Source organism: Ovis aries, chromosome 2 (genome assembly GCF_016772045.2).
Source record: "Ovis aries strain OAR_USU_Benz2616 breed Rambouillet chromosome 2, ARS-UI_Ramb_v3.0, whole genome shotgun sequence".
NCBI classification, from domain to species: domain Eukaryota; kingdom Metazoa; phylum Chordata; class Mammalia; order Artiodactyla; family Bovidae; genus Ovis; species Ovis aries.
The window spans coordinates 227,586,323-227,612,577 of NC_056055.1; the positions used below are offsets into that span (position 1 = coordinate 227,586,323).

Consider the following 26,255-nt stretch of genomic DNA (forward strand, 5'->3'; position numbering starts at 1 on the left):
TTTAGATTATCATCTCCACTCCAAAATTATATTAAAATTTCAGTAAATAAATGCTTTCATATGTAAATATTTCAAAGGCAGTTCTAGAGCTGCACTGTCTAACATGGTAGCCACTACCCATAAGTAGATTTTAAATTTAAATAAATTAAATTTAACATGTATTTTCTCAATGTCACTAATCACAGTTCAGCTTCTCAGTAGCCATGTGTAGCTAATGGCTATCATTTTTGGCAGTGTATCCTACAAATTTGTATTGGATAATGCTTTGCAACATTGATATGCCTACCAATCACCTAGCCTGTCTTAAAATGCAGCTCCTGACTCAGATGGGCTAGGAAGAGACCTGCGTTTTCCATACTTAGTGAGCCCCCACATGACGCTAACACTGCAGGTCCTTGGACCACACTTACATTAGCAAAAATCTAGATTTATTTCACAAGGAATTATAAAAATGCTTTGTGTATGTATGTATGCATTCCTTTGCTTACTTAGTTGTATTGCTTATTGATATGAAATGCCATATTTATCACATGCTAAATACAGATATATGCTTTTCCTGGACTTTCTAATCTCTTCTATTGATTCACAGTCAATTTCCGTCCAATATTACAATAAAATGAATGTAGCTTTGCAGAATGTTTTAATATTTGGTCAAGCAAATATCTATCAAAATATGTATCGGCTTTCGAAATTCCACCATACATCACATTTCATTCAAATTGATACTGCATTTATTTTGAAGTCAATTTAGTAAGAAGTAATTATTGACAAAATTGATTCTTTCTGTTCCAGAAGGAATATCTTTATTTTCACATGTCTTCAATGTCTGTGTTATGGACTGAATGTCTGTGGTACCCCAGAATTCATGTTGAGACTAACCCTTAAAGTGATGGAATTTGAAAGTGGGAGGTTATTAGGTTTAGATGAGGTCAAGAGGGTGGGGACCCCATGACGAGATTAATGTCCTTTAAAGGAAGGGGAAGATAGATCAGAGCTCTCACTTTGTCTTTCGTATGAGGACACAGCAAGAAGGTGGCTCTCTTCAAGTCAGAGAAAGGATCCCCACTATGAACTGAATCTACTAGCACCTTGACCTTGGACTTCTCAGCCTCTGAAATAGTGAGGTATAAGTCGCTATGAGTCGGACACGACTGAGCACCTTCACTTTCACTTTTCACTTTCATGCATTGGAGAAGGACATAGAAACCCACTCCAGTGTTCTTGCCTGGAGAATCCCAGGGACGGAAGAGCCTGGTGGGCTGCCATCTACGGGGTCGCACAGAGTCGGACACGACTGAAGCAACTTAGCAGCAAGTGTCTATTGTGTAAACCAATCAGTCTATGGAATCCATGGTATTTTGTTATAGCAGCCTAAGTTGACTAAGAGACTCTCAGAAAAATTTCGTTTTCTCGAAATACTGTCCTTGTATTTGTATTTTTAGTTGCCCTTTCTATGATCCTATCTCATTATTTCCAGCCAGTTTCAAACTGGCTATATTTGATTTTTCAGGTAGAAAATATGAAGCCTCTTTGGAAAGATTTTTTTTTCCCTTCTTAAAAATTTGCATCTTAAACTAATTCTATTTTGAAATTTTGACTTAGAATTTTTTAAAAAGAGAATTTCATGTTCAGTACATGGGTGCTTTTGAATTTGCTGTTTGTACAAGCCGTGTCATCAGTTAAGATCTGGAGCCATGCACTCTTTCAATAAATCCTTGGTACTGTCCAGACGCAATCCATGTCCTAGGGTCCTAAGAATAGAAGGAAGGGTTCCATTCATTCAGTAATCTCAGATTAGCACACATGGAGAATGAAATAGACATGTTTGGCAGAGTATGGAAAATCATATGGCTTTGCTTTTTATTGGTGGAATATTTATTGGTGGAGAATTTCCTAACAGAGAATAAGCATCAAGTTTGGATTATGGTAATTCAGGACAGGCTACCAGGGTATGATAAACCTGATTTTTGAAATGAATAAAAATTATCCATGCAAAGAAGGGAGATGGTTGGAGTGGGAGTGTCTTTTTTGGTACAATATGTAGATTCATTCTTAACAATTAAAAAAAATAATAATTGAGTGACTCAGTGGTAAAAGAGTCCACCTGCAATGCAGGAGACTTGCAGGAGATGCAGGTTCAATCTCTAGACTGGGAAGATCCCTTGGAGAAAGAAATGGCAACCCATTCTAGTTATTCTTGGCTGGAAAATCCCATGGACAGAGGACCCTTGTGGGCTATAGTCCATGGGGTCTCAAAGAGTCAGTCACAATTAAGTAACTAAACAGCAACAACAAAGATAGATACATTTTTTATAGATGTAAAATCTTCTGAAATATTTACTGGAAAATATCTGCTGGACAAAAGTGAGGGATGTCTGGATGAATTCATAAGTTCCCTGTCATGGAAACTCCCATTTATTGACAATGCCTTAACAGTACAAATGTAACGTGTTATTAGACAGTAAAATTTTTCTCCTAGTTGCTCAATATTCTGGATCCCTGAGCACCATATTGTTATCCACTACCCCATTTTTCCCAGATCATATGCATGACTTCTGTTGACATCTATATTGCTGTATAGGCAAAAATCATGAGGAACATATGGTTCTCATTCTACCAAGACTTTCGTTTCATGCTGTTACCAGAATACTTAGAAATCCTGATTGGATGGGAAGGAGATTAGCTTTTTCCCTAGTGGAATAATTTCATTATAACAGAGGTGTCATCTCCTTAAGCTAAATGTGGAAAGAATAATAGAAAAATTACAGATCATGGAAAAAATAGAAAGGCTTTATTATAAATTATGACATGACTTCAGAGAGTGCCTCTTGATATATTTAAATAAGCCCCTTAAAATTTAGGTAGCTAGATCGCTCAGTTTCAATTCTCACTTTTCTCATTTGCATCACTTTTATACAAAAAGCTCTCTCCACCATCTGGCTGATTTATAGACTAAGAAGCCCTCTCAGGGCTCTGACTCTCCTGGTCTATCTGAGTGCATAGAAGGGGCCTATTTAACCCCAACAGCATCAGCTCTGTTAGTCAGCATAGCATAACAGAAAGAGCCAAGCCACCCTGACTTAAGAATTTTAAAAGAAATAAATCATGAGGCATTTCAGGGGCTGGTTTCCTATTGACATCAGTACAATATATGTAGTTTATGAAGATGTTCAAGAAATAAACCAACAAATAATTGCAGTTCAAGTTTTTTTGTCTCTATACTTATATTTTAAGTATTTTTAACTTTAATTTTGTCCGATGCATTTTTCTCCAGATATTATCAAAGTGAGTAGAAATGGGTTTTACATTTGGTTCTATGATTGATTATTTGAAAGTAGAGATGCTTTTCTGTTTCCTTTAATGAGACCTGAAGTAGTAGTTCTTGGGACCTTCTAGGCACCAACTCTCAAAAGTACCAAAAATGCCAATACATCAATATGTCTCCAGAGGAAAAAAAAAAAAAGCCCAGTCAACAGACTCTGCAGCCTGAAGTGAGGAGAGAATGGGATTGGGAAGATGGGGTTGATATAATGTGTTGTTTCTCAAGCCCTATTCTATGAAAATGGGGGGGAAAGGAAGGAAGGATAGAAAGATAGGAGGAAAGAAGGGAAACTGCAATAATCACAAATTTTCCTAAAGCTGAAAACATTAAATTTTAAGAACCACACATTATCATAAATATGTTCTCCTTATTCTGGGGGGATAAAAAATCCCTTTAGCTCTTGAAATTTTTGTAGTAAAAATGTCGCTTCTTTTTATAGTTCGCTACCATATGTCAGTGTCTCCTTTATTTGAAATGATCCTGGTGCATGAAAGCAAGGTGACTGAGAACCACTCTGTGGCCAAAGATGCATAACTAGCCCAGTGATCTTAGTTCCCTGTCCCAGGTGAGGCCTAAAACAGGTCAGTGTAGTTATCCAGGGGGTAACTTTCTCATATGCAGAAATGGACTTTACACAAGTGCCTATTCAAGCTCTTTATAGTTGAAAAATATAACCTCCCAAATCTGATTAAAATTATCAGTCATGATAAATATTTCCACTTTCCAAGATGTCTGTCATATAATTTCTTTATAAAGAATCTTTTCTACTTTCAGTCTTGTGCTGAAAGACAACTTCTTTAGAGACAGTTGACTATTATTAATGATACACAACTAAGCCTCTTGATCATAGTGTGCTGGTTGTTATTCAGTTCATAAGCAGTACTTGAGACAATGTGCTAAGTTTTTAGAATTTTAATGAGATGGGGGTAGGAGGGGGAGAGAGAGAGATAAGGAGAGAGATGACCTCTTCTCTTTCCCAATTATATTTCCCTTCCTGTTTTTCATCTGTCTAATCTTTCAAAGTTCATTAAACATATGTGCTGTTCTGAACAAAAAGTGATGCATGAAGACCGGAAAATAAATGACTGCTGTGATTCACTTTCGGAATGCACTTTAGGACATGTGAAAACTGAAAGTCTTATATAGAAATGTAGTGTGCTGATTTCATTTTCCCGCAGATACTCACAAGTTTAAAATTGTGAAATAATACCACAGTCCCTGATAGCATTTAAAAAGCAGGAGGTGAACTTAGGTTTATTACTTTTTTGTGGCCTGTTGATATATGAAAAATTACATTCAAAACACATTTTTCTAAGAAATTAGTTATGAATTTAGATGTTTAGGTTAACCCTTGAGAAAAATCAGCTTTTGAGTGAAGGTAATTTACAATAAGAATTATTAGAAAAGAACCTGAAGAGAAAAAAATCTAGAAGTCACTATTGAATAATAAGCTCATTTTCTCCCTTAAAATTTATATTTTAGCTGGAATGAAGCAGAAACTTTTTGCCTACTGTTACTTTTACCGTAGTAGGAACTTATATGTTAAAGCATTTACGTTTTACTTTGTTACAGTTTTTACTCTGAGGAAAAGCACATTAGATAAAAATTTAGAACTTGATATATCTACATATATATATGTAGATATATGTGTGTTTGTGTGTGTATCTGTGTCTGTTTATATAGATTGTATTATATAACATGATATATATGTATATATTCAGTAAGATATTAAAACATGTGTTAGGGGAGTTGTCAGCATATGTAGAAAACAGGGTTACTTTACATGATTTCCACAGTGATTCTATAGGAGTTAATGACACACATGCCATGGTTAATTCACATCTTATTTTTGTTAAAAAGTAAATAAATAACGTGTACTCCAAGTGAGATCTTTATTCCACATAGCATGTGCTGTGCATGTTCTTTCTAACTGGGCTAGTTTTTTTCTCATGCCATGGGAGCAGGTGGCATGAAGCTGTTTTGATGAGGTTAAAAGGCTCCTCCCCTCTTTCCCCAAGCAGCAGCCTGAAGAACGTCAGCAGTAATTGTGTGCCTGGCTCCGCTGTGCAGAGAGAGGGTGGAGGCAAAATTGATATCAAATAAGGGTATCAAACTGAGATCTGAATGTTCCGTTTAAGTTGTTGCTCATTTTCATTAGCCATGCCAGGGGTGCGAAGCTTATGACTTAAACATCCTTGGGAGTAAGAACATTTATTTTTGATGCATTTATATTTCTCTTCTCCATAAAGACTGAATTAGTGTTGTAGTGGCTATAAATGAAGGGGTTTCTTTATCCTCTTCTCATTTTATTATTTACTAATCAGACTTCAGCTCAGATAGATGAAAGAGAGAAGCTCTGTTGCCTAGATGTGAGGCCTTTAATGAGGATGAGAGACCCCAGGGAGCCGAAATCTGAAGTAGAACGATGCTGCTTTTGGGTTTCTTGTCATTTCTTCAGTTGCTTCGCCTCCCTTTTCCAATGGGCCTAGTAAGCAGGAACTATCCAAGGTGCTAGAACGCTGGCAGCTTTGCCGTTCAATGCAGACGGATTGCAGAAACAGAGAAGAAAGATTACTGCTTATTTCAGAAGGTAGGTTCTTTGTTTCAGAATCCCTGATTAATCAGCAGCAGCATCAACAGACTAAGGCAGCTGGAGAGGAGAGAGAGAGAAGCAGAAAGGGAGGGAGTCAGGGGCAGGGAGGGAGGGGAGAGAGAGAATGAGAGAGAGAGCTGGTTGTCACGGGGGAGGACGATGCCACAAGCTAGGCTGCTCCAAACCTTCTGTATGTAAGTGGCAATGAGAAAGAGCATCTTTTTGGCTGAAAGGAGACATGTAGAAAGGATGTTTCTGATTTTTTGTTTTCATTTATTTTTGCCTTCACAGAATATAATCAAATGAGGCACCTTAGCCAGCCTGGGTGATTGCTTCGAGTCTTATAATCATCTGTGTAGCAAAGTGGGTAAAATTATTCAATTTCTTCCCTGCTGGACCTGGAAGGCGAGAGGCTGTGTGTTCATCCCCACCCATTAGCTATGCCCTCTTTTCTCTGAATGTCGATTTAAGGAAGCAAGCACCTGTCTTCTGCCACTGAATCTTCCCAGCAAACTTTAAAGGCCATTTTATCTGATAGAAAGAACATCAAGAATGCTCTGATCTCTAGTGATGAAGAATCTGGGAGTGGACACTTTTCCCATCCAGATACAATGCACTTTAATTGAAGAAAAACTGAGCTGAACTACAAGTCTGTTTCTTATGGTGCTGGATGACTCCTACAGAACTGCCCTGAGATCAGCCACGAGAGAGGGCTCTGACAGATACAAGTCACCTTCTGAATATTGCACTTAGCTGTCCCTGGGGACTTAAAATTTTGGTATGTATCTCATTTTTCAGATTCTCTAAGCATGCTAATTGAATCCAGCACTAAATAGATCAAGCAATCTGGTTATAAGATGGAATGGATTTTAGCTGGGGATACTTAATGCTGAAGTTTGCATGTCTTATTAGCTGGAGCAGAAAGAAAGCCACAGCAAAGGCATCCAAGGCTTTAATGAGCCTCAAGCTATTCTGTACCCTCTTAGCCACTTAGTCATATTACCGCAGAAATGGTTAAACCAGATCTTCATTGGTAAAATAAGCCATGTTGAATTATTAAAAGCATTGAAAATATTTTCCAGGGTATTAATTGGCATTCATGTGGTGCATGCTAGCTATTTATCTGCTATTCCATACCATAAATATTTTACAACAATGTCTTAGCACATTTGTTTCAGCCCAGTTTTGTGTTCTCAAGAAAGAAAAAAGAAAGAAAAGGCACAGTACCAAAACGTAAAAATCCGAACTATCAGATTAGAGCAAAGCTGAAACTGCTTTTTCCTAACTGATAAGACATAAATTTCTTTGAGAAATATATATTTTAGTATCAATCAATACCAGGAAGATTTCACTATTCTCATCACAATACATATTTGAGAACTTTAGGTGGACCCGTTTTACTTGGGACACACACTTATTTTGTTGGGGTGTCTCCGTTCTAATTCTTCCAACTATTGGCAAATTTTAAATACGAGAAATGCAGGTACTCCCTATCTGGAAGAACTAGTACATGAAAGAATGGTGTTCGTTGTCATTAGGAAATCTTAAAGTTGTTTCAGTACCAAGAACTGGAATGTTGTTCTAAATATAGTCCAGGAATAAGAGAACTCAATAGAAGAGCTTCCACTATGTAGTTTTGGTCATTTTAACACGCAACAATTTATAACTGAGCAGTGTGGATTAATGGCTATAGAACACGAGGAAATTAACTTCTCTCTTAATATTTCACACTTCAGACAATGCTCCAACTTATTTTGTAGATAGTCAAGTGGTAAACAAATTAACATGAGAAAATGTGAGCCACAAATGACAAAATTATTTCATTTTTCTGTGGAAAATGCAACATATGTTTGCCAGCTCAGCAAAGGAGGGGACTCTGTGAAGGACAGTACCGATTTAGCAAATCAGTGAAAGCAGATCTGAGGGGAAAAAAATACTACAACTTCACAAGGAACTGCAGAGAAGCCCAAGGACGTGGAGCATTCGTAAAGTTTAGAAAGAGAAGTGTAAAAATCCTGGAGACAGGAAGATTGGCTATTTTTTTTTAAAAATAAATTATAGCCTTCCAACCCAATTAAATGATTTCTATTGTTGCTCCAGTCAGCAATTTATTATACTGACTATATCTAGTTTGCAAATACTGCCTTGTAAGCATCTGGAAACATCTGGCCAAAGGCTCCAAAAAGTACCTCAGCCATTGACATTTTGAGTGAGTCCCTAGTATTAGTGACATGTGCAGTCTTTTCAGAACATAGGCAAATAGTCCCATGACAACCTGAAAGTTGGGGTGGGAGTGGATATCTGATTTACAATGCTTCTACATTAACGTGATCAATGGCCATGTTAACCATTTTGGGAAGAGAGAGAGTAGAGAAAAACTCACTACAAAGTAATCTGCTTTCAGAGGAAAAAAAAAAAAGCAATCACTGTCTTTATAGTCACTTCAACAAGCTTTCTTGCTTTTAACTCTAACATTTCCCATTTTGGGCAGAACAGCTGCATTTTGATGACAGTGGAATGAAAAATTAAGCGTGACCATTCGTGGGGTGGGAGAGCAGGATTTCAAGCATAATCAAAGTGAAATTATAGGACGTATTTTTACACATTATAAGATTTGATCAAAAAAATAATTTTGATATGGTTTGCATGGGTTGTGGAGTGGAACCAGGCAATCTCGTCTGTTGATTTGGTCCTCTGTGAAGTCAGCAAATTTGATATTAATTTGCATATGTATTTTACATATGTATATGAAGCCTGATTATTTAAATACCTATTTTTTCAAATTGATGTGAGTACATGCAAAAAATGTAAAAGATCTTTTTCTCCTGATGAACAAAAAATATGGTCAAAATTGCCATGAGAAACTTTATTTGGATGAATAGATACTACTGGACAAAATAAGATTCTCTGTCTCAGAGAAGATGCAATGATTGGTGTGGGAGGGAAAAATCAAATTGTAATAAGCCAAAATCAAATAGCTTCCTCACAGTGTTGAGACAGGTGTGGTTTGAAAACCTAAGAAATGAATAAGGGGTGGGGACTAGAAAAGTTTCCCATATGCATATAAAGTGAAAAACGTTAACATGAAATCAAAGCAAAGTGTCTCACGTTTCCACCATGAAACTTATCCCCTTCTATGTATTTTGTTTTTCTCGAATAACATTATAATAATAGCACAAAATAAACTTGATCTTATTCTGGCTATAACATTATCATAGGGAGTTAACTGTGACCTAAAATTTAAGACATTTCTTACAGAACTTTAAGATTGGGGAGCAGCTCCCTCCCACATATATGTTTTTGATTCTACTACCCCTCAGTGTATGCGGAAAATATCTGGATAGGCAGAGTTTTCACAACTTTATATCTTGGAAAACCAAGGTTTTAGATGGAGCACGGCTCCGTTTCAGAAATTCTGAGTAAACACCACAAGAAAGGAAAAAAGAAGCAGTACTCCTAAGGGCCAGAGGGCTAATTCACTGAGAGGATGCTGGTATGCTAGAACTCTGCTTTGGGTAAATGGTAATAAGTGGCTCATAGGAAGATTCTGCCAGAGAAGTCAGTGTACACGTCCACTGGAGCCATTTCTTATGGAGTCAGAGTGGTTGATGTCAAAATGCATGAAATTACAGTACAGAAGGAATCTGTTCTGACTTTTAAGAAAAGAAAAATTATTTCACGTGTATGAGAAGATGGCATACCTGATATTTATCTGACTCTTTTGGTATAGCTTAAAAAAAAATAGCCTATAGTTAATCAAAAGCCCTCTAGACTATGGGGAACCCAACCTTGACACCCTTTTTTAGAGCCACATTAAATATCCTGCAGCCATATAAGATTTGTTTCTTGATTTACAAAGGGAATAACCCATGTGAATGTATTAATATGATCTTAGCCAAAGTTTTTGCATGTACTTGCTTCTCAAAAATATGCTTCCATTTTTTTGGCTTGAACACTTAAATTCATATAGTGTCTCATCTTATTGGGTTCCTGGGATGCAAGCAGTGGCTACAGAAAGAGAAAGAAACATTTTTAAATGTTTCCATGTACTGTGTTTGAATAGCTGTATGTATATTTTCTGCTCTATATATGTATGTAATGGATAGTTTCATTTCAATGAAGATATTTGTAAAGAAATGTAATGTCACTTTCAGTTCTAGGCTCAGCATTAGTAAAGTCAAGTGATGATGTTAAAAGAAAATAAAGAAATGATTACTTTGATTAAAAGATAAAATTTTTAATGTCATAAATATGACCAGATTCCCACCTGGTGCCTCTTAGCTGAGTAAAGTGAAATTTCAAATTCTGATAAGTGTCACAATATTTTACAAAGTAATCTTTACAAAGGGTGTGGTCAATAGGAAATGACAAAAGTTTAAGAATAAAATAAAAGAAAGCTGAGTAATTAACCATTCAGTTGTATTTAATCCAACTTCTGTAGCTCTTTATTAGAATAGGCTGATTCTAAATAGTGATCCAAAAATTGAATGAAAAGAGTGCCTTATAAATGCAGAATACAGCAGTACAAGAAAGGCATAAAGTGAATACTTGAAGTTATCTGTGATTTGTATGGGAATTCTGATCTCCATTATTTTAGATGCTTTCCCAGAAGAGTCCCTGACACAAATTTTAAATATTGACCACAACTTCCAAGAAAAAGAACATACACAAAAAATCTTGAGCTATTCGAATCAATGTTCTGCATTCCAAAGAAAACGTATCTGCTTTGTGGGTGGAGACCATGGATGCCAGCTTTCAACCACTGCGGAGGGGGGTGGGGTGCTGAAATTTCTAATTGGTTTTGAGCAAAAATGGCTGAAGACACATATCTCAAATAAAGGAGATGCCTGGAGAAATGCAAACTTTCCATTCAATTTCACAGGCTCTGTTAAAATATACTAGGCAATGATTCTGACCTACTGACTGTCGTAGACTCCTTAATTAATTAATTGCAGTATGGCTAAAGATGCTACCTGAAGGAAGTTGCCTGTTTGCTTCTTAATTATTTTCTTTTATGATGTCAACTTTAGGAATTAGGTGCTCAAAACAAGCCTTCATAAAATGTTCACATATAGGATTGTCCTTCAAGGGCTAGAACTGAACTTGATTTAAATCCAACAATCAACACACAGTCAAATTTTTAGTGATAACAAATATATCTGATTAAATATCTGTCTTAGCCATGAATACACATTTCTGAAAGGCTGATTTAAGATCACACTCGTCTGTGGATTCTCCCTGCATGGGCATGGTAGCAGTTGTAAAGAGGTAGACACTTAATATGATTCACTTTTCTTAGGGGAGGCCATGAATCTGTTCATCCATAGTCCAGTTTTCTGAGAAATACCATTGGGCTTGGATGGGTGGAGTCCAAGTGTTTGTGAGATGGGATACATGTCTTGGTTCGTATTCCCCAAAGCCTTTATTTTCTAGATGTGAAGAATGGGTGTGTGTGCATGCTCAGCTGTGTCAGACTCTTTGTGAACCTATGGACTCTAGTCTGCCAAGCTCTCAGTCCATGGAATTTTCCTGGCAAGAATACTGGAGTGGGTTGTCATTTCCTTCTCCAGGGGATCTTCCCAACCCAGGGATTTTACCTGTGCTTCCAGTACCTCCTGCACTGCAGGTGGATTCTTTACCTGCTGAGCCATCAGGGAAGGGGCAGAAGGGATAAGTACTTGTAAATGCTTTTGGTTAGTGAGCAAATCTATTAACCCTTTTCACAGCCTCTATTTGCATACCTTTGATTAAGGAAGTTGAACATTAAGCATTCTATTCTGTTTCCAGTAAAACTATATTTATAGAGGAATTATTACAAAACCTTATCTTCACCACAGTTGAAAATTGTGAAAATCATCTAATGTTAATGACTAATAAATTTGGTCCCATATTGAGCATGCATTTTCTAACTGAATCCTCACAATAGCTTAAGGAGGTAAATAACGGTTTTTAAAATGTGGAGACTGAAACTTAAAGAGGTTAATTAACTTGCACAAAGTCATAGATCTAGGGGTGCTTTAGTTTAGGACTTTTAGGCTGTTGTGGTCAACTACCCCACTATATGTCCTTCAAGACTGCCACCGTTTCCCTCTACATTACAAACTACCTTTTACATGTGGACAAAAAGGCAAAAGGGCTTCTCAGGTGGCCCTACTGGCAAATAATTCACTTGCTAATGCAGGAGACACAAGAGACATGGGTTCGATCCCTGAGTCGGCAAGATCCCCTGGAGAAGGAAATGGCAACTCATTCCAGTATTTTTGCTTGGAAAATTCCATGGGCAGAGGAGCCTGGTGGGCTATAGTCCATGGAGCCTCAACGAGTCAGACATGATAGAATACTTAGCACTAAAAAGGGAAAAAAAGTGTGATACTTAAATAGTGATATAGCCCGTCTATTTTTTTTTTACTTTTACTTTTGAAGACTACATATAACCATTGAAAAGTGTTCATCGTCAAAAATGCTGACCATCACCGTGACAAACTCGGGAATGCCAACACTGCCCAGTGAATTAGTGCCCATGTCACACTGCATTGCAATTATTTACTTATTGTGCTCTTTCACTGCTGAATGAATGTCTAGAGGGATACAATTTTGCCTTTATCACTGCCTAATGCATAACATCGGAGAAGGCGATGGCACCCCCTTCCAGTACTCTTGCCTGGAGCATCCCAGGGACGGGGGAGCCTGGTGGGCTGCAGTCCATGGGGTCACAAAGAGTCGGACATGACTGAGCGACTTCACTTTGACTTTTCACTTTCATGCATTGGAGAAGGAAATGGCAACCCACTCCAGTGTTTTTGCCTGGAGAATCCCAGGGACAGGGGAGCCTGGTGGGCTGCCGTCTATGGGATCACACAGAGTCGGACACGACTGGAGCAACTTAGCAGCAGCAGCAGCAGCAATGCATAATATGGAGCTTCCTAGGTGGAGCTGGTGGTAAAGAACTTGCCTGCCAATGCAGGAGATGCAAGAGATGTTGATTTGGGTCAAGAAGATCCCCTGGAGGAGGGCATGGCAACACACTCTAGTATTCTCGCCTGGAGAATCCCATGGACAGAGGAGTCTGGTGGACTACAGTCCATAGGGTCGCACAGAGTTGGGACACAGCTGAAGCAACTTAGCACACAGCACAGCATATAACATGTGCTCAAGAAATACTTGAATAAATGAATGAAGCAAATATCCTCTAGAATTGGATGACTAAAGCATGTTCACCAACATCCAGTTCTCATTGCTCTGAAGTGTTACTAGATTTCACAGCTGATTTTCATCCCCCAAATTTTCATCTCAGTTAAAAAAACACCTTATAATAGGACTCTCCATAGTATGCATATTTTATGATGTTATTATTTAATATTTTCTCAAAATAAACAAATTTGAACTCTAACCAAGTTGAAAGGCCACTTAGGGAGATAATTAATTTTCAGAGGTGCACAATTAATCTGGTTAATGTTTAGAATATATAAACTCCATAAAGAATCACAAGTGTCATCTGGATGGAGAGGAAAACTTAAGGGAAGAAATAAAAATCTTTGGATAATGCCTTACACAATGGGAAATGGACAGTTTTGCTCCAGGGCAGAGTAGGAGTGATCATCTTCCACCCTGATCTTCCACCTTCCAACACATTCTCTCTAGAATCCTTATAATACTGACTTGGCTTGCTTAACTATGGTAGAAATAATTGCCATGAAGTTATGCAGATCTTTTTTTATCGAAGCACATCCAGTGCTGAAATCCTGGGTAGAAGTGAATTCCCAATAATACTAATGCTTTAGCTCTTTGAGTATCATGTTGCATCCCCTCCCCACCAAATTACAATCATTCATAGCAGAATTTTTTATTCCTAAGGATGTTCACCACTTCTGATAGGATGATAATGAAATACAATTTGTCACATTAGGTGGTTGCAATTAGAAGTCCATTTCATTTACCAACCCATTACGGCTTAAAACCAAATTAAACATAAGAAAACAACATAACAGAAAACCATGAGTGAAAGAACAATTCATCGACCCTCTGGTTTCAACAATTTCTTACATGTTGAAGAATAAATCCTTAAATTTAGAATGGGCTTCAAGTAATGTATGGATTGACTGGCAGCTGAAATGCTAATAAACTCTGATAAGAAGTGAAGTTTCCATAGCTACGATCCAGGTTATGGAACATGATTATTTTTGTAAAAAAATCAGAGTGGAAATAATTTGAAATGGTAAAAATGAAGGTCTAGGACTTCTACCTTAAAAAGCTCAGCTGATATTAAAAAAAATTTTTTTTTGAGACTGTTGAAGAAAGTAAAAGATGTAAAGGTGATTTATAATTTTTAAATTTGTCAACATATTCTTTGCTAATTGATTTTGCTTTACCATGATGAATATGTGACTGAGGACAGTAAGCATTATTAAGCTATAAGTGTAAAATATTTATTCTGAGTGTAATTAATTAAAATTCAGTTCTATTTTGATGGATACAAACACAATTTCTCTGTCCTCTGGCTTCATTTATTTCTATGATTCTTTGGATACTTCTACTTCAAGCTGTGCTGATTTCTATAGCCTGCTGGTTATCTATCTACCCATTCATCTATATATATGTATTTTTTACATGATTGTTACTGTCAATAATATCAACAAGCTTCATTAGGTATACACTTATTATTGTTGAACTCTATGTGAAATTCTCTATAGTCATCACCTGCCATAATCTTCATATCAGTAGGAGCTAAGCATTATTATTTCCATCATTTTATAGGTGAGCTTGTAAAGTCCTATGTTTTTGTTTTGATTTGATTTTGGCTTTCAGATTTCCTTTCTGTGGCTCAGGTTTTTTAATCCTTCAAGTAGTAAGGATAATCAAAATTGTCATTGCTTGAATGACCAGAGTGGTAAGTATTAACATGGTTCTGGTGATCTATGATTTTTGAGTTATAATATGAAGCCATTTTGGAGAACAATGGAGGACCCCAAAGAGATTATTTCTAAGCCAACTTATATTAGAAAAGTGCATTTCCTTGATAACTGCTCTGTTTTGCATGAATTGTTCAGATTCATAAATCTTAACTATAAATTGCAAGGAAAACATACAATAAGAAAGTTCATTCCAAATTATTACATTATTTTATTTGAAACTGAACAGAAAAGTTGTTATGGTGTTCAAAAAAGAAATAGAGCTTGGCTCCAATGTATCTTATTAGCATATGAACACATTTTTGAGAAAGAAAATCATGGCTGTTTACACAGGGTGGTGTGTGCGTGCTCAGTCTTGTCTGATGCTCTGCTACCCCATGGAGTGTAGCTCACCAGGCTATTCTGTCCATTGGATTTCCCAGGCAAGAATACCAGAGTAGGTTGCCATTTCCTTCTCTAAGGGATCTTCCCAACCCATGGATCGAACCTGCATCTCCTGCATTGGCAGGAGGATTCGCTACCACTTGTGCTACCAGATAAGCCCATAACCTATGTTATTCCCCCCCCCCCCCCACCAAATGTTTACACCTTCACATCACCCTTCAGTGCAAGAGCTTTGACCATTGATTTGTTCATTTTGCTGCTTTGAGGAAGTGTTTGCTACCCAGGCAAAATTCATTTAATATTTACTTTTAACGTGCAACTGTGCTTTCTAATGAGACATTTTCTCCAAGTAGATTCTACCATAGACACTGGAGTTTGGGGCTGATGAGATGTTAGGAGAATAAGCAACACCTTGCTTTTACCCGCATCTCTGATGAAGGTGAAATGTGCTCTCATCCCACAGGAAGTGTTCCTTTTCACATGAAATCCTCCAAGATGATGAGCTCCAATCCCGAGGAAGACCCTTTGGACACGTTTCTCCAGTACATTGAGGATATGGGGATGAAGGCCTATGATGGCTTGGTTATTCAGAACGCATCAGACATTGCTCGAGAGAACGATCGCTTGAGAAACGAGACAAACCTGGCCTACTTGAAAGAGAAGAATGAAAAACGCCGAAGACAGGAAGAAGCAATAAAACGGTAAGTATAAACGAAAGTGTCCTGAGTGTTGTTCACTCCAGGGAGTCTGTGAGTCTGTTGTCACCTGCTCAAGAAGCGGTTTGCCAAAGTTAGACTTGAAAAGACAAAGTGAAAATGTCTCCTCAACTGTAACAGAAAACAACCCACCTTAGGGACAGTTGCTTACTTCTGTATTATGATTATGGAGGTGCAGATGGGATGAAGAAAAAATTCAGTTTCCTTTAAGTAAAAGTTCATACTGAACAATCTCTTGATAAAAGCTTAAGGGAACACACACTTATTTAATGTTTAATGAAAAATCCCCACCTTTAAAGGTCTCTGTATCATCCTTATCTTATAATAGAGTTCATCTTTCTCTGAAAAGACTTGTCAATAATTAGACTTTTGTGAGGTTCTGAAGTGGAAGCTTCAGTGTGCGGTCTCTATGCAGAGTTCTGTGGCTATTACATCTCTTGCTTGGTATTAAGTGTCCCAGGTTTGTTCAAAAGAAGTGACGTTTATGCTTCAAAACCTACCTGCTACATGCAAATGAGCCTCAATTGCAGCCTCCAAACTGAGGCTATATTTTCCAGTGTATTGACATCAAAAGAAGGATACACAATTTTTGATTTTTCCAAAAAAATGTTCAGCATTTTCTGAGTGTATATATTGTAGGGGTACAGGTAGAAATGTGTGTTTGATGGAGTCTTATTTATTCAATGAAGTATATTTATTAAGGGCAAAGAGACAGAATTCAGGAAATTAATCCATCAATTGCCTGGATAACTGAATGGTAATAGTAAGCTGTCTTGATAGTTGGTGGATTTTTCATCTAATCTGAAATTAATCCCTTTGCTTACTCTCTGTGAACACTATAGTATGAAGGAAAAGAAAATATTCTTTTAAGGTGGACTATTCATTCTTATGGTCTTCCCTGGTGGCTTAGGTGGTAAAGAATCTGCCTGCAATGCAAGAAATGGGGTTCAATCCCAGGGTCAGGAAAATCCCCTGGAGAAGGAAATGTCTACCTGCTTCATTACTCTTGCCTGGAGAATTCCATGGACAGAGGAGCCTGGCAGGCTACAGAAGAGTTGGACATGACTGAGTGACAAACACACACACACACACACACACACACACACACACACACACACACATTCATTCTTATAAAGAAGCAAAGTAAGGATGCACTACTCCAATCATTTAATGATTGATGAAGAAGAAGAGGGAGAGAAACAAGGAGAGAGATTTGGAATCAAAAGTATAGAAAGAACTTTTGTAGAGGATCATTGTGAAAGAGTGCAATCTTTTTCTCTGGACTATTAAAATAGAAATCAATTCTATTACCAAATATACAAATATTTGTAAAATTGTTTCATAAACATGTTAATAATTGTATATGCTTTCTGTAAGATGTTATTTATTTCTACCCAGTTTTAGTTTGGAGAAGGCAATGGCACCCCAGTCCAGTACTCTTTCCTGGAAAATCCCATGGACGGAGGAGCCTGGTAGGCTGCACTCCATGGGGTTGCTAAGAGTCGGACACGACTGAGTGACTTCACTTTGACTTTTCACTTTCATGCATTGGAGAAGGAAATGGCAACCCACTCCAGTGTTCTTGCCTGGAGAATCTGAGGGACAGGGGAGCTTGGTGGGCTGCCATCTATGGGGTTGCACAGAGTCGGACACAACTGAAGTGACTCAGCAGCACCAGCAGCAGTTTTAGTTGACATCACAGCTTCCTTTCTTACAATAAATTTTTTTCTGTAAATTACCTCTGATAAACTTCTATATGTATATGAACATTTTAAATTATTTCTGTGAGTCTAACATTTCTGAAACTCAAACAAAAAAAAACTCATGATTTTTAAAATAATTTCATATATAAAATCTAAAGTTTCCCAATCTTGCCATTAAAACTCATAAATTCATTATTTTCTCTAAGCATAGGGACAGAATTATTTGCTAAATTGTTCTATTAGACTATACAGAGCACCCACAGTGTGCTTATCACAGTACTACTATATTCTGTATTTCATCAACAACCTTCAGAAAGTTTCTATCTAAAGATCTATCGATGTTAAGACATCAAAAATGACTCATTCTTAGGTGGTAAAGTGTTCAAAGAGGCATAATTCCAAGAAGTCTATAGTTCAGGGAACAGGGACAGGAATTTAGGTAAGTGTCTGTGCAGTTCTTAGAACAGAATCTTAAGCCAAATTATTGCTCAATAATTACTGGGTCTTTTCCATTATGTCTTATGGAAAAAAAACCTGAATGCAGTTTTTGGGCCATCCCAATAACTTGCTGTCAAATATATTCATTTTTTGGTAAAATATTTATTGGAATTTTACTGAATGCCAGGAAATGTTCTAGGCTTTTATGTGTGTGCGCTAAGTCGCTTCAGTCATTTCTGACTCTTTGTGACCCCACTGACTATAGCCCACCAGGCTCCTCTGTCCATGGGATTCTCCAGGCAAAAATACTGGAGAGGGTTGCCGTGCCCTTCTCCAGGGGGTCGTCCCAACCCTGCAATCGAATCTGCATCTCTTACGTCTCCTGAATTGACAGGCAGATTCTTTACTACAGGCGCCACCTGGGAAGCCCTAAGCTTTTATGAAATATCAATAAACAGAACAAAGTTCCTGGTTATAAAAGACTACATTCTGAAAGAAGGGTAAAGGAGAGGCAACATGAAAGATATGTTTAAATAAATGTATACGACAGGTGGTAACAGTTTTTCACACTGTAAAACAAGCCAAGATGAGGAAGATAAGAATAGACTCCAGGGAAGAACTCTGAGATCCTGCAACATCTGAGCAGGAGTATGAGACACTGGGAGCCTGTTGCTGGAGACATGAACCACGTACAGCTATCTATGGGAAGAGGATTCTGGGCAGAGAAGACAAAGTTTGGTGTGTTCCAAGGGTAAGGTGTCCTGTTGTGACTGAGCAAATACTGAGGTTGGGGGGCAGTGGTATAAGTTCAGACTGGTAGTGGACCAGCAGGTAATACAAAGCCTTATAAACACTCATGTTTTATGCTGATGGAAGAAAGATTACAGATTTTTGAGCATAGGTATGATGTGCGCTAACTGATCATCCCACAGTGATTACTATGGTTTCCTTCAGTTGAATAGATGGGTGGGATATAACGAAGCAGGGAATTCAGAGAGAAAGCTTTTGCTGTGATTCATGTGAGAGATGGTGGTAGTTTGGAGTAGGGTGATACTAGCAGAGGTGGTATCAAATACTAAGATTATGGGCTCATCAAAATTTTCTAACTGATGAGATGTAGAAATAGAATAAAAGACAGGAACTGAAGATGGTTCTCAAGTGTGTTTTGCTGTTGTTCTGGATTCTGTTGTTATGTGTTGGTTTTATCTGAGACAACTAGAAGAATGACGCTTACACTTAATGAAATGCTAAAGATTTGAAGAGAAGTAAGTTTAGGTTGAATGGTGGGGGAATGGGAGTTCAGCTTTCATCGCCAGTGTTGGCAGTCCTTTCAGATATTCAAATGGAGAATTCTGGATGGGCAATTGGATCCAGGATTCATGGAGATCAAAGTTGGGGATGTTAATATGAGAGTCATAGATATTATAGTCAAGAGTCTAGTTAAGAATCCCTAGGACCTGAAGTCAGATAGAATAAAAGCACCCAGGACAGTTTCTTGGGGCATATGATTGCTTACATAACAGGAACAGTAGAAGAATCCAGTAAGAAGAGGTAGTGAGATAAGAGAACCACCAAAGTGGGTGTTGCATCAGAGTGAAATGACAAAAGGGATTAAAGAAGAGAGATTTTACTGGTGGGTCAAATATATTGAAGCCTGAGGATTGAATGATGCTTTTTACCACATTGGTGTTGACAAGAAAAGTTTTGCTGGCGGTCTGGGGACAAAACCCAGTGGCGTTAGGTTCATGAGAGGATGGAAAAAGAGGAATTGAAACAAGGAAGAAAACGTGTATATGTTAATCGCTCACCCATGTCCAGCTTTGCAACCCCATGGACTATAGTCCTCCAGGCTCCTCTGTCCATGGGATTCTCCAAGCAAGAATACTGGAGTGGGTTGCCAGTTCCTTCTTCAGGGGATTTGCCTGACCCAGGGATCGAACCCAGGTCACCAACACTTAAGGAAGAAAATGATAGAAAATTACTGTAGGGATTTTTGAAGTTAAATAAAATTCACACATACGGAGAGTAGTTGAAGGAGGAAGAGAAGTTTATGGTGTTCTGTTTTCCTGGTTTTCTTCCTTCAAGAAGAGAGAAAGTTGGCTTATTTGAAATGCTGATATAAATGATTACAATAGAAAGGGAAATGTTAATGACTTAGGAGAGGGAAGAAAAAATTCCTGTGATTATGTCCTTGAGTAGGTGGGAAGGGATGGGATCTCAAGTGTTTCAGATTGGAGCACAGACTGCTCAGCCACAATGTATGGGTGACTGAACGATGAATGAACGGATGACTACTCCTGCGTGAAGCAGCCCCAAACCTGGCTCCTCAAACACCACTTTATTATTGTACCGTAGCTGTCACACGTGCTGGGAATAGAAAGATGTAGTATGTCTCTCGCTAGCAGTAACTCTTACCTTTTCTCTCTTACACTCTTTAATCAAATATTTTTCTGGAATTCAAATTTAAAATGTAAATATTTTTGGAAGGAGCAAAACACTAGTAAAAGCTCCTAAATTTGGAAACTTTTCAGATGATTTTCTTTTTTCGTTTGTTTTGTTTTTTGTTTGAGTACAGTTGATTTACAATGTTTCAGGTCCTCAGCAAAGTGATTAAGATATATATGCATGCATACTAAGTCCCTTCAGTCATGTCTGACCCTTTGAGACCCCGTGGACTGTAGCCTGCTAGGCTCCTCTGTCAATGGGATTCTCCAGGCAAGAATACTAGAGTGGGTTGTGAGGGCATGAGAAGGCGTGCAAGGGTGTGCATGGATCTTCCTGACCCAGGGATCGAACTTGCATCTCTCTTATGTCTCCTGCATTGGCAGGAAAGTTCTTTACCTCTAGTGCCACATGTGAAGCCCCTTATATACCTATATTAGGGGTATAATATAATATTATATAAAAATATATAATATTTGTATATTACATATATATGTATAATATTCAGGGTTTTTTTCTATTTTAAGTTATCACAAGATATTGAGTGTATAGTGATATACTGTGATATCCAGTAGGTCCTTGTTATTTATCTATTTTATATTATATATATATGTGTTCAGATTCTCTTCTTTATAGGTTATCACAAGATATTGAGTATAGAGAATAGTGATATGCTATGATATACAGTAGGTCTTTGCTGTTTATCTAGTTTATATGTAATAGTGTATACATTTTAATCCCAAATTCCTAATCCAAAATCCCCTCCTTTCCCTTTTGATAACTATAAGTTTGTTTTCTATGTATGTGAATTTATTTGTTTTGAAAATTAAGTTCATTGGTATCACATTTTATATTCCATATATAAGCATTGTCATATAACATCTGTCTTTTTCTGTCTGATTTACTTAGTATGATAGTCTCTAGGTCCATCTATGTTGGCCATCTCAGATGGCTTTGTTTTATAAAAGCAGGGCTCACGAGCAGTGTGCAGGAGATTTGGCTTCAGTCCCTGGGTGGGGAAGATTTCCTGGAGAAGGAAATGAGTACCCACTCCAGTATTCTTGCCTGGAGAATTCCATAGACAGAGGGTCCTGGGGGTCTACAGTCCATGGGGTTGCAAAGAGTTGGACACAACTGAGCGACGAGCACACACACAATGTGCAGTGTGAGGACATACGTAGAAGTTTCTGGATGATGTAAAGCGAGGAAGAATCAGGAAAGGAGCCAGGAAAGTCATGCCTGGGCAGGAGGAGGAGGTTCAAGGCCTCCCTGTCTTCGGGATGGGGCTCTCAAATTATTCCATCTCAGTACCTGCTGAAATGTTCAAATTCAATTTATATTGTTCATACGGGGACCAGTGTTCTGGGATTCTGACAATTAAAGGATATAATAAATTTTAAATATTATATAGAGTATTCTCATAGTACATTTTTACAGTTGCTTCAACTTTGCTAATAGGAAATTCATTTTTAGAATTTTTGAAAACTCCTCAGCAAGATTCTGGCCACACAGCCATTTTGAGGTTGCAGGGATGGTGACCAAGGCAGAATATCCACACTTAAACTTCAGACATATGGTAATACTTTTAACACGAAATTTATGTCATTATGCATAAAATTCAACATGATATTAATGAACACAGTCTAATCAATTAAAATTCTTTGTCATATCTGCTGAATGCTCGCTTTAATATATACTACTATTTAATGTAAATGCTGAAAATCTAAAGATGGGGCATGTTTGACCTTGAAAAGGCATTGATGATAATTCTCTGTGAAATATGCCAGTTGCAATTTCAGAAATGTGCAGACTGCCAGGGATTGCTTAAAAAATGGAAATAGGATTTCATGTGATTGACCTTCTAGATCACATATGTGCTGAAATGCCTTTTGTGTTGAAGCTGGGAAGCTTAAAACACTGAGCTCTTAGGAAAAAATCTTCTCATCACATTCTCAGTGTTCCAAGTCACTTGGGCTTTCTGAGCCCAATTACTTATTTTTAAACTAAGTTGAGCCCATTTTTTGCTACTAACTTCCTTATATTTTCACTTCCATTTCCCAAATGGGATTTCACTGAAAATTCTTATTGGATAGAAACTTTTAAATAAATAAAAAGTGATACTCAGTACTTAATAGCTACAAATAACATTTGGTGGGAAAAAGAGAGAAAGACTCAAAAGGCGAAAAGTTAATGGATAATGAAAAAATATTTCAGTAGCTCATCATTTCTGCTATGATAAAATTCTAATGGTTTTCTGCAGGCATTGTTAAATGAGATTTCTTTTTTATTAAAAAAAAACTGTCAGAAAACAAACATGCACAACCTATCATTTTAAACTAGTAAGATCACTTGAGATAGGTTAGAAAACCCTAGTTTGCTACACGTGTGGATAAAGAAGGATGTTTAAGACACAAGGATAATAGATATATTGAGCCACTGACACACATAGGCACTAGTTATTAAGGGGAGGCAACTGACAAATGAGAACAAGCTGGTTACAGACAACATGTAAGGCAGTACTTATGTGTACCTATTAATGTAAGATCTCCTTTGAAGATTCACTCTTTACCAGTAACATCAAGAAGAGCAATCAAAAGATCATCTGGTAAACCCAGTGATGCATGCTTAGGCTTGAGGCTTCTCTCTTCATGTGAATTTTTTCTATCTGGATTCTGGAATTCATTCTTGCATTGTCTCATTTTACTATTAGTAAAATGATTAGTATTTTGAAAACAATATAAGACATATCCTTTATTTTTAAAAAGCTACTGGAAAAACGTGTTCCCAGTACATATCTTTCTGAGTACATTTTCTATTAAAGAAAAGGGTCGAATATTTTTTTCTAATAAAACAAATGCTGCATTAGTGAAATTCCCTCTAACATTGCAAGTCTGGAAGACAGCTCTCGATTTTAGCAAAGTGGTTCTGACACAAAGGACTACTTAGGCTGATTAGGAATGTCTCTATTCCCTATGGATGCCCTCAAGGGATCTATATGAGGTTATATTTCCTCTTTAAAAGTGACAGTCAGAAACAGAATTAGATTAATTACAGCTCCTTTAAAAAAATACATGCAATTGTATATTAAGATATATACTTGGAAGCCATTTATATTTGAAGATTTCAGTATCTCTGTTAGTCAAAAGAAACAACGGGCCAGGACAGTTCATCCTTTAGACAATAGAGAAAAAAATAACTAAAAATAAAATTAAAGAAAATATTTGCTTCCTATTTATTAAAGCATTTCTACTTAGAAAGCAAATGACTGTGATACCAAAATTTAGAATTGGTTGCTGTTTGAAATGATTACCCAAAGACATAATTACATTGAGAGCTCTTATTAGAGAAATGTTAGCAGTTACATAAATCCTGTTTAGATTGTTATGGCTTCTGGAATCATACTCATGATTTGTGGCAGAAGACCTTATGGAAATAGGGAGCATTTACTGAAGAGCATTTGAGTGAAAGAAATATCCCTTCAGTGCAATGTGAATAGTCACGGATAGGTAATCTTATTAGATTTGACTTAATTGCAGGTATGTGGAAAAATGAAATGCCCCATTTATGCATGAAAATGGATGTTCACTTTGTTCAGGTGAAGTGGGGACAGTTAAATGAACCAGAGTTCAGAAACACTACCATCTCAACTTTTAGGAATACTCTACTGCTAGCCTTAGAAATGACACTACAGCCAGCTCTACCTCCAATGCTTAGAGCGTAGGAAACAAACCTCCAAAACCTTCAGCCATGTTCGTCTATCTAGAGCAAAACCCAAATGTGCAGCATGTCAGGGTTGTGCTGGAATGAATCAGCTGATCTGATCTGATGTGAATTTCTGACCTAATTTTGCTGTAGGACTCAGGGCTTAGGCAGAGAAAACAAGGTTAATGTGTTTATAAGGGGGTGAGATTAAACAGCGGACAGTATCTTAATAACCCTCTCTAATTTCAGCTTCCTCTTGTGTTTGTGATTAATTCCAATCCCTTTTCTATTAATAATTTCAGAGGACCACAAGCTGCTTTACTTTTTTTTTTTTAATTGTTGTTAAAATTGTGCATCCAGATTTCTTTCTTTGAAGTTTAAACAAGATATCTAGACACTGGAGTAATTTTTTATTATACAAATTTATGTGGATATTTTTAATTCATAGGACCCTACCATTAGAAGAGAGAATTCAGTAATTTGCCTTGTCCATCCCTCACTGCTCTTTATTGAGCCAGAAGCCAAATCTACAAGGGTGATCCTAAATAAATTGATTTATTAAAAATGTTCTATATTTCCAGTGCTGGAAGGGAAAGTTAATATTAATGAGCGTGTATCTAAGGACACCACTTATGCTCATTAATATTAACTTTCCCCATTTACCCTAAGGACTACATTTGTCCATTTTGTTTGTTGTACCAGTTCACTTTATAAGTAAGAATGGTGTCTGACTGCTGGCCTCCTATTTTCAGTAAGGGTCATCGCAGTCCTAAGAGGATTTATACTAACATCAGTATTCATCTTTTTAGAATTCATATTACCTCTATATATTTGTCATAGAGTTGATTGTAGGTTTTCATTTCTATCACCTGTGGGGGCACTTAGAGGTCACATTAAGAGGGACCTTTAATGGCTCAGGTTAAGGTAAGACTTTATTCTTCTTATGTACCTTTTGGAGAGTATTTATCCCTCTGGTTGTTGCAATTTTAATTACATCTGGGACCTAGCATTGACTTTACATTTTAAGAAGCTCTGTTCTATATCTGAAATAAATAGACAGATGTTGGCAAGAGGAGGGGCTTTTTAGAACACAATCCCATGTGCGACTGTCAGTCAGCCTGAGAATTAAGCTCTTATGCGGAGGATACCACGGCAAAGAATGGACCTTTCAAATATCCAAACCTACGGCTACCTGAATCATTGAAAAGAAACCCATTGGAAAGTATAAGGTAATTTTTTTTTCAAAAGCAGTGTTAAATATTTAGAGATGGTTATAGATTAATGGGGCAATAGTTTTTAGTTTAAGCCTGTTTATTTTTACTCTTCAGGCTATCAGAGGATATTCTCTGTCTTTAGGTAAACATAGCCTTTGGAAAAGGTTCAAAAATCCAGACAAGGAAAAGAAATTATTATGGAGCTAGGGTATGAGTCAGGGGACTTTCATAACTACTAAAAATGCAATATAGCTTAGAGAACATGTCTAATGTAACAAATGAAACAGCTAGAGCATAGGCTGAGAATGTTAATAAAATAGCTCCAAGGCTTCTGTCCAACTTTGACATAGCCTGAAAGAAAACATCTTCATTATAAATGTATGGGTCACCTTGAAATTAATTTTAATCATGCAGTGATAGAAGGAAAATCAAGCTCCTTTCCCAAAATGAATCTCCGCTTGAAACACATGCCTCTGGAGAAAAGTTATTCTGAATAACAGTCATATTTGGAAGTACAGGACAGAATATTCATAGCCATGCTACAATATGAATATAACTAGCCTGCCAGGAAGCAGAGGGAACAATATTTTTTAAGAAAAGCACTTCCATTAAGAGGCACAAGGAAGCTGTTTTAAAAATAAAAACACCAGCATTTAAAATCCATTATTTTAATTAGTAAATTGCATTTTAGTCTCTGATTTGGGACTAAGTATACCACTCAGCATATCCTGATGTTTGAATAAAAAATGAAGTGGCTCAGCAGTGAAGAAGAGCTTTACCAAGAAGACTTGATAATTTTCTATCAGGGTGGCATTTATATGTGTTGCGCAGT

The 26,255-nt window shown here is 37.2% G+C and overlaps 1 protein-coding gene across 2 annotated transcripts in view; it reads left to right on the forward strand.

Moving 5' to 3' along the window:
- The first annotated feature begins 5,358 nt into the window (after positions 1-5,358).
- The window catches only part of NYAP2 (neuronal tyrosine-phosphorylated phosphoinositide-3-kinase adaptor 2), a 318,522-nt gene continuing 297,625 nt past the window's right edge, over positions 5,359-26,255 (forward strand). Inside the window, exons 1-3 of one of the 2 annotated variants that reach the window (XM_060411347.1) lie at positions 5,359-5,912; positions 6,207-6,693; positions 15,672-15,909. In XM_060411347.1, coding sequence (XP_060267330.1) covers positions 15,689-15,909 — 221 coding nt within the window. In that variant the 5' untranslated portion in view covers positions 5,359-5,912; positions 6,207-6,693; positions 15,672-15,688. Of the gene's footprint in view, positions 5,913-6,096; positions 6,694-15,671; positions 15,910-26,255 lie in introns of those variants that run through there. The other variant, XM_042244319.1, reaches the window with a different exon arrangement.